Consider the following 10,092-nt stretch of genomic DNA (forward strand, 5'->3'; position numbering starts at 1 on the left):
GTCAACACGAAGCAGGAGCTTACCCCAATGAGATCTGTTTTCCCTCATTCTAAAACGGTGGAACACCACACGGTGTCCAATAAAAAATTATTTGCGTCCACACAAAACCAGTGAAACCAACTGAAAACGTTGTAGTATACATGCCAAATTAGTATGTGGCACTATAATTTTGCCACAGAGATACACTAAAAATGAAGAAGACTTGGATCATGTGCATAAACCTTGCGTGCTGTATACAAACCATGGTTGTTGTTGCTCTTATGTGACGTAGTGGTGTCTGACTAGGGTCAACACGTGGGGTGATGACATCATCGTTTCAGAAAATATACAGATGGCCCGTCCACATGAAAACGCAAAGACAGTGTTTTCAGATTTATTCACTCTGGGACCCAGATTAAAAAAAATAGCTGTTTCTCCTTCCAAAAACGCCAGATCCATGTGGACGAAATGCCTATCCGATAAAAAATGTGTGCGTATTCACAGGGACACCGACAGGCCTCTTCGGGGACGCAGTTCTCGGCTGCCCAGAAGCAGACTGAGGCCTCTGCCAACCAGTGGAAACAGGTGAGCCTTGCACCCCACACTCATACCACACTCCAGCCTGCTCACAAGCCGCCCGAGTTGGGTCCATTTGTTTCACTTCACTGCCCCACTGTGGGTACTGCTGTGGTTCCACTGGTCCTGTTTGTATGGTTTCTAAGCACCCGGTCAGTGCTACCCAGCCCATATCGCTGGCTTCTTCAGACCAGCAGATCTCCAGGCATGCTTTGGTTTACACAGATGCCTCCACCACTGGCTGGGGGGCCATGTAGAATGGACATGCTGTCTCTGGGGTTTGGACACAACCAGACCTTTGGAAACTCCATCTTTGGTCCCTAGACAGGACCCAGAGGAACGTACCCCAGGAAGTAGTGAACACTTTCACTTCGGCAAGAGCACCATCTACAAGACACACTTACACCTTGAAGTGGAACCTGTTTATGGAGTGGTGTTCTTCTCTGCAAGAAGACCACCGAAGATGCCCGATTGTGATCATGCTTTCCTTTCTTTAGCAAGGGCTGGAGCGTAGGCTGTCTCCTTCCGCCCTTAATGTCCAGGTTGCTGCTATAGCTGCCTACCATGACCCCATGAATGGGAAGTCTTTAGGTAAGCATGACCTCTTCATCAGGTTGCTTAGAGAGCTCAGGAGGTTAAATCCTTCCCGGTCTTCCTCTACACCCTCTTGGGACCTGACTCCAGTGTTAAAATCCCTACAGCATTGCCCATTCAAGCTTTTGCATTCAGTTGAGCTAAAGTTTCTTTCATTAAAAACTCTGTTCCTGCTTGCACTGGCCTCCATCAAGAGGGTAGGGGACCTGCACACATTTTTGGTCGACGATTCATGTCTAGAGTTTGGGACGATTCATACCTAAAGTTTGGGCCAGCTGACTCCCAGGTAATCCTGAGGCCCCGGCCTAGCTACGTGCCCGAGGTTCCCATTACACCCTTCAAAGACCAAGTTGTGAACCTGCAAGTAATGTCCTTGGAGGAGGCAGACCCATCCCTGGCTTTGGTTTGTCCCATCCAAGCACTGAGATGCTATGTAGACCAGACAAAAAAATGGACACAAAGCAGGGTACTGGAAGGGAAAGCAACCATTGGAGCTTTTGTAGGGATCCCAATTCATCAATCACAGACGTGATGTCAAGAGTCTCGATTATGTATGGTAACCTTTGTTCCCTGAGGGAGGAAACGGAGACCTCACGCCCCATCGAAAACCTGGTATGCATTGCACCTGCTGCCTTATTATACTCACGCTGTGATCAGCAGCAGCTGGATGCAATAATTGCATGCCAATGTGCATTGGGCCGTTAAGTTCACATTCGAAGTAGATTGGTCGAAGTGATATCCCAATTTGTAGGTCACTGACGTGCCATCTCCATTCCCTGCTTCAGGGAATAATGGTTTCCATACATAACCGAAACAATCCACACTCTAGCAAGTTAAGGTCTTTTGCCTTTGTAGGGCAGAGGTGTGTCAGGAGTTTAACTAGTTAAATTCTTCTAATAGGGAATATATATATATATATATATATATATATATATATATAGTGACGCGTGTCCCGAGACCTCATCAGCGTCAATCCCGCTGCCACTGATACACAAGTGAGTGATCACTCCAGAAGACTGGATGCTAATGCAGTTCTCCGTGTTCCCTTACAGAAAGCTCGTGACCGATCAGCACCCCCACGCACGGACACGCCACACTTGGGACACCATCAAGACCAGCGCACCAGCACTTCCTACTCCTGACCACGGAACTCTCACACCCAAATAAACCCACCCTCCGGGGCTTTACTTTGCACTCCTTGCTGTCGTGTGATTCTTCACCCCGTGACAATATATATATATATATATATATATATATATATATATATATATATATATATATATATATATATATATATATTAGTGGCAGAGCCGGATTATCCATAAGGGCACTTGGGCCTTCACAACAACTAGGGGGGCACCACATAACACAAGCTTTAAAAATATTTTTCGTAAGTTGTTTTATTATTAACTTGAAATTCTTGAAAGACCATTCATAAATCATTTATGAACACTAACTTAACAACAACAATAATAATAATAATAATAAAATATAAATAAATAAAGATTACATGACCACTATCATTCCCCCCCTTGCGTCCCCAATCTGTCAGAGATCCACAACAACTACGCGCAAATGTGTCATTTTTTTAACTGCTACAGAAAATGAATCAAAATGGGCAGACGTAAATTGAGTGGTTTTGCAAAAAGAAAGTTAAAGAAAGACAAGGACGCTACAATTCAAAATGTTCCAGGGATCGAAAGTTTATTTTTTTAAACGAGTGAAGAATGAGCTCAAGACGACAATGACACAGAAGCGATTGACTGCACTCTCCCTGTTTACCATTGAAGTTAAAGTTAAAACATTACCTTCGCGAGAGGGCGCTCTATGCTGCTCAGTGCTCCTGTAGTCTACACTGAAAATACAGAGCACCCTCTCGCGGCTGTAGAGGATAATGTTTTCTCTTGGTTCTTGGTTCTAAATAAATGCGATTTATAGTCCAGTGCGTCATGATGTATTTTTGGACTGATGCGACTTATACTAATAAATTACATTTGAGAAATCACCTTAATTATGTCTGGGGAGGGCGGGGGGATTTTGAAGTATAGTGCCCAGGGGCACCACACTTTCTTAATACGGCCCTGATTAGTGGTGGGCCGTTATCGGCGTTAACGTGCTGCGTTAACGTGAGACTCTTATCCGGCAATAAAAAAAATATAGCCGTTAATCTATTCTCAAAGTTGGGTTGGGAGCTGGGTCTATACCAAGCAAGCTATGATGACTTTCACCTTGATATTTTATATAAACAACTGGCTGAGACCAGCCTAAAAAGGACAGTTGACGGGCCACTGCTGCGCATCGTCACGAAACCGAGCTCTCCTCTAAGTCCCTCCTGCAGCTGAACGAACAAATACAAATCGCAGTTTGAACAAACAAAATGCCCAAGCCCAATTCAGTACTCGCGGTGCTCTGGTGTTCAGGGTTCACGCAGAGAAAGGCGTCTCAAAACACTTGAACATCGAATTTGCTTATTTTTGCTCTTGTGCCGACAAATACATACAAAATATGTCAAAATATCCACCTTGGAAATTATGCTCGAAAAAACTGTCAGTTATCTCTTAAGTGAAAGTACACAGTTGAGGAAAAAAATGGGATGTGAATTATATTGGATGCGTTCATCATCTCGTAAAGTGACCGCGCCTAATTTAGCTACTGGCTGCTGTAATGTTAATCCAAGAAAATGAAAATGAAAATCACTCACTGCTCTTGACTGAATTACTTTGTAATTTTAACAGTCAAACCAAAAATTATTCAGACACCAGATATAATTTTGATATATATAGCAAAACTGTAATAATGTGAGAAATGTTGAAGGTGTCTCAATAAATGTAGGTTTGATTGTATGTTTCATTTTTACATTGAAGACTATCCAGTGCTATTTTACATTTAATTATTTTGTTTCTCTACCTTGACACCTAAAAACTTGAAAAAAACTTAAACATTGTGTAAATAGCACAAATAAATAAAAATAAACAAACATACAAATTAAACAATTTCAAACAGGGGCTCATTGGTACAACATTCACCGGGGCCCCGCTGACCCCAGCTACGGCCCTGCTCACACCTGTTTCACACATACTCTGTCTGCAGTGCGTATGCAGTCCGTGTGCGTTACGTATGTGTTGCAGCACGGACTCGATGTGCTTTCACACAGGGCGCGTTTGTAGTTCGCTACTCGGTACGTAAACGATCGCTGCACTACTGCAGACGCAACGCTCCTGGAACGCAACTGGAATCCGTTAACATGGGTGCGTAAAAAAATATGAAACGCATACGCACTGCAGACGGATTATGTGTGAAACAGGTGTATGGTTGTTTGCACCTTGTGCAATGTGGAATTAGTTTACAGCTTTTTCAAGCACTTTGTGATGCATTTTGGAAACGGGAGATGAGCCCCTTTTCTAATGCACCACCTAGCTTGATACACCCCTTCTCAAAGACTTACTGTTTGTCAATTTTATTTGGGTAACACATATTCTGAATGCCTTCGGCAGAATCTAGATTAATTTCAAGATCACAGTGAGATTAATCTAGATAAAAAAAAAAAAAAAAAAATATATATATATATATATATATATATATATATATATATATATATATATATATATATATATATATATATATATATATATATATATAGAAAAATTATGATACTCACACAGGGTCAAAGGTTATAGCAGGTCCATCACTGGGTTCAGGGGGCAGATCCATGGACATGTTACTCTTCATAGACTCACAGCTGAATCCTGAAGATGCTGCTCTCTGAGTGAGAACATCACTGAGTATAGGGGGCAGACCCATGGAGTTGTTACTCTGCATAGACACACAGCTGAATCCTGAAGACCCTGCTCTCTGAGTGTGGACATGACTGAGTACAGGGGGCAGACCCATGGAGTTGTTACTCTTCATAGACACATGGCTGAATCCTGAAGATGCTGCTCTCTGAGTGTGAAGATCACTGAGTACAGGGGGCAGACCCATGGAGTTGTTACTCTGCATAGACACACAGCTGTATCCTGAAGATGCTGCTCTCTGAGTGTGGACATGACTGAGTACAGGGGGCAGACCCATGGAGTTGTTACTCTTCATAGACACACAACTGAATCCTGAAGATGCTGCTCTCTGAGTGTGAAGATCACTGAGTACAGGGGGCAGACCCATGGAGTTGTTACTCTGCATAGACACACAGCTGTATCCTGGAGATGCTGCCCTCTGAGTAGGAGCCTCAACAGGAGCCTCCTCCTCTCTCTCCTCATATACACTCATTTTACAGGCGGTTCTTTTGCTTCTCTTCTTCCTAGAGATTTGATTTCAGATATGTATGTGGAAACAAAAATTGAGATTCAGAACTGGCTGGTGAGCAAAAGTGAGGAGGCAGAGTGACTAATAATGTTAAAACTTTACTTTAATAAGACAGTAAGACCATTTAATTCCTGTCTCATGAGTACAACATGTTTAACAGCGTTGAGCATCATAGACAATCACAAACCTGCTTGTTGAGGACTAAACACAATTAAAAAACACAATTAAACACAATTTAATTTAAACACAATTAAAAAAAAATATCTTGAGTGTGTCAAAATTGTTTGTGCTGATAGCCTTGTGGGAAGCTCGCCGACATTGTGCTATGGGCATCCCGACTTCAAATCCCGGCCCAAGGACCCTTCACAGTCCTGCCTCCTCTCTCTCTCTCCCACAATCATTATCAGGCAATAGCAGACCTTGGAATGTTGCAACTGACCAATCGGATTAATGCATTTCAGAAAGCCATGTAATTAAGTGATTTAAATGAAGACATTATTAATATTATAGATAAACATCTGCAAAGAGCTTTACCAAGTTTGTATGCTGAGAAAAATGACTCATTGGAGTTTAATTTATATAAAAAAATATATATAAATATAAATAAATAACAAGTTGACAGGACTGATTTTTTTTTTTTTTTTTTTTTTTTGCATCGCTAACAACCCCAAGGCACTGAAAAGGTAAGGATCAAATTGCATATGAGCAAATTAATTGTTGAATGCTTTAAATGGTGCCAAATACGCAATGATAGCTGGTTCACAAGTACTCCTGCATTTAGCATTGAACCTATAATTGGCTACAATTTCGTGCCATGTTTTTTGTTTTCTGTATCAACACTACTTTTGTAGGTGTTTGGCTTCAAAAATTGAGTTTTTACACTGTTAATGTTTGAACAATTATACAATATAAATCCAGATGCAGTTGCTATTGAAAATGACAATACAATGTTGCAATGACAAAATATTGCACTAAATTAACAATGAAAATGTTACATTTACAATAATGATGTTGGAATACTCGAAACATTAATATAAAAATATAATGTTATATTTAACAAAAAAGTAACAATTTTGAAATGCTGTGATGTTTTTTTTTAAATAATAGTAACCCTAGAATGTGATCCAACTGTTTAAAATTGCTGAAGTAAGATATCTAACCATTTTCATGACTGCAAAAATATGTTATTTTAGTACACACATTATCCCACCGGCCACAATTGTGACGAACATAAAACACAATTTTCCAAAACATACATATATATATATATATATATATATATATATATATATATATATATATATATATATATATATATATATATATATATATATATATATATATCAAAAGGTTACTATTGACACATCATTTAGATATTTTAATATCTGGGAAAAAAATTATGGGTTAATATTACATTTAGATTTGTAACTATAAATATACACTGCATGTTTATTATGCACATTGATATTCTGATGATAATTCTTTTTCCAAGCACATTTTACAGACCATTCCAAATGATATCAATCTTAATAACTAGTATTAAATTTGTATTTAATAATTTATGAGTGATATATAATTGTCCATGAAGACTGTAAGTGAAAAAAATCTTTATATACTCCCTCCAGAGGTCACATTTGTCAGCCACATGCATCATTGAGACTGTTTCGTTTAAGAAACAAATTGAGTGAATCAAAAAGAGACACAGATAGACATATATCCAGTTGCAGATGCACAGCATCATTAGCCGTGTTTCCACTGTCAAGCTTAAACCGGGCGTGCTAGTGCATGCCAGGGCCAGTCACGTTTCCACTGTCACTTCCGGGGCTTGATCGTGCCTCGTTGGGACTGTGGAAACCCTGCCCTATTCTGGCCTCGGTGCTACTGGCCCGAGGCTATGAGCCACACCCGTCCCATTTGAAGCCCTGTCTCGCACTGGCCCGACAGTGGAAATGCGGCTAGTAGTTTGAGGAGAACTGCAGTCAGTAACAGAGGTGAAGTGAAAGAGTTACTGACAGCAGAACAAGCATAATGGAAAAACACAATTAGTTGTCTGTAATCTTTCTGTCATAATGTGATTGTCATTGATGTTGCTTTTTTAATTATTATTATTATTAACTGTTTATATATTTTGTATTATTATATTAGTTCTTTTTTATTATTTAAATATTGGTTTTAATAAAACAAAGTATGTTTGTGCAAAGCTTCATTTTAAATGTTTACATTTGATGTGATATGATTCGATTTGAAATCAAATGCCCATACTCTGTCTGTAAGTTATATTTGTACAGTTTTGTAACACTTAATATCACAAACAGTCACATGATAAACGCTTTGCAATTTACAACTACATGTGTTAAAATAATATAAGCCATGTATACAGCATTGGTTCATGCTGGTTAATATAATACAAAATGTACTGAGGGCCACTTTCCTGCAAAGATTCGCTCCAACCCAAATCAAACATATGCCACATGAAAAGGCTAATCAGGATTGCTAGAAAGTTTGATCAAGGTTTGAGTTAAACTCTACAGAAAAGTGGACCTCTAGGGCCAGCATTGTATAAGTCTGATCTAAGTGCTGATGAGTTTAATCAGGTGTGTTTGATTAGGATTTAGGAGACAAAAGAATTGCGAGAGTTAGGGCTTCTACAGGCCCAGAGTTAGCAACTGTTCAAACAGCCGTGCTCTTCTGTCCTGCGTTAAGTCGCTAACAGGAGAGTATAACCAACAACTGTTGACACGCTAAACGTCTGCTTAATATTATTAAGGTTACTGCTGTTACTGCTATGAAACGTTTCAATTAACTTACCGTCACATGTGGGAAGACGCTGCTGATTTATCTAATATTCCGAGATGGCTACTGTTCAAGTAATACGATCGCTTTGACGCTTTCGGTTTCACTTCGGAGTCACGTGAGTTCCGCTTCATACAGCGCTAACTGGATTGACCGTGACGACATTGGCTCCCAGGATACGTGTTTTCTACGTAATCGCCAAAGCAAGCATAAATAAATAAATATAATCGCTACAGGATACTGCACTGGACTCGTGTGTGTGCCTCTTAAAATGTAATTATATAACAGTATTTTTCACGTCAAAAGCAAAAAATCTACAGATAAACTGACTTTTGGTGAATTAGAGCATGTCACCTACAGTCAGGGGCGTAGATTACGCGGGGGACGCGGGGGACCTGCCCCCCCCCCCCCCCCCACTTTTAATATCATGGAAATTCGTCCCCCGCACTTTTGCAGTCTAATGTGTTCGCATAGATGTTTTCAAGAGCTGGTGTGAATAAATATAGATTTAAACTCAAAGAGACAGGATAGTCTGCGCATGACCTGATATTTTATTCGGACCCAGAAGCTAAACACTCCTGCAGTGTGTGTTTCATTCATCCTCGAAGCCGGAGCGCGCTCTCGCGCAGAAAGTCATATAAGGAAACTCCTAATATGGGCAACAACGTCCAGCTATCGCTATATGAAAACAGTTGTTTTGACAGAAGAACTGAAACTTTTGGAAACACATAGACATTAATATACGATTGCGACAATATATGGTTTTTCAAGTCATCTCCAGCAGGTGATAGATACAGTATATCAACAAAACTAATCACATAGTTGACATAGATTTATTACAGTATATAAACTATTCTGCCTTATTATGTGACAAATAAGTGTTTGTAGTATATTAAAAAAATAATATTTGTTATTGTCAAGCAGTTATAGATTTCTAAGCAAATTAAAAGCTAGAAATTAGAGAATAATTAAAGTTGCCTATAATATCCAATACCAGTCAAGTCTTTTCTGTTCACCAAGTCTGCATTTATTTGATCCTAAGTACAGCAAAGCAGTAAACTAGTCTAGTAAAAATATTTTTAATAGACTATTTAAAATATCTGTTTTCTATTTGAATATATTTCAAAATGTTATTTATTGAGATTTTAAAGCTTGCTAAATAAAAGTATTTACTGTATATCTATAATTTATTTTCCAAAAATATATATTTTTGAATGATATACTGTATAATGTTGCAAAGGCTTTTTATTTTACATAAATGCTGATCTTTGGATCCTTCTATTCATCAAAGAATGCTGAAAAAATATGTACTCATGTTTTAAATATTGATAATCAGCAAATCAACATATTAGAATTATTTGATTTCTTAAGGATGTGACACTGGAGTAATAATGCTGAACATTCACCTTTGATCACAGGAATAAATTACATTTTAAAATATTTTCAAATAGAAAATAGTTATTTTAAATAGTAAAAACTTTTGCTGTACTTTGGATCAAATAAAGGCAGGCTTGGTGAGCAGAAGAGACTTCTTTAAAAACATTAAAAATCTTACTGTTCAAAAACTGTTGACTGGTAGGCTAAAGATTACAGAAATGTTCTATTGTAATGTTTTATATATATATATATATATATATATATATATATATATATATATATATATATAAAATTTCTTTCCCCCTCACTTCTGAAAAGATGGCTACGCCCCTGCCTACAGTAATAGGCTAACTAATGTGCTACATACTAAACCAAAACCACGTTTGTGCTAATATTACCATATAACCAGGTAAAAGAAAATAAAACGCAATGTTATCGACTTGTGATGTATTCATGCAATAAAAAGTGGAT

The 10,092-nt window shown here is 38.5% G+C and overlaps 1 protein-coding gene across 1 annotated transcript in view; it reads right to left on the minus strand.

Moving 5' to 3' along the window:
* Positions 1–8,337, minus strand: part of LOC113047541 (NACHT, LRR and PYD domains-containing protein 12-like) — a 68,487-nt gene extending 60,150 nt beyond the window's left edge. The window contains 2 exon segments of the mRNA XM_026208908.1: positions 4,808–5,446; positions 8,260–8,337. Coding sequence (XP_026064693.1) covers positions 4,808–5,415 — 608 coding nt within the window. The 5' untranslated portion in view covers positions 5,416–5,446; positions 8,260–8,337.
* Positions 8,338–10,092: the final 1,755 nt, after the last annotated feature.

This window comes from Carassius auratus, chromosome 28 (assembly GCF_003368295.1).
Source record: "Carassius auratus strain Wakin chromosome 28, ASM336829v1, whole genome shotgun sequence".
Taxonomy (NCBI): Eukaryota; Metazoa; Chordata; class Actinopteri; order Cypriniformes; family Cyprinidae; genus Carassius; species Carassius auratus.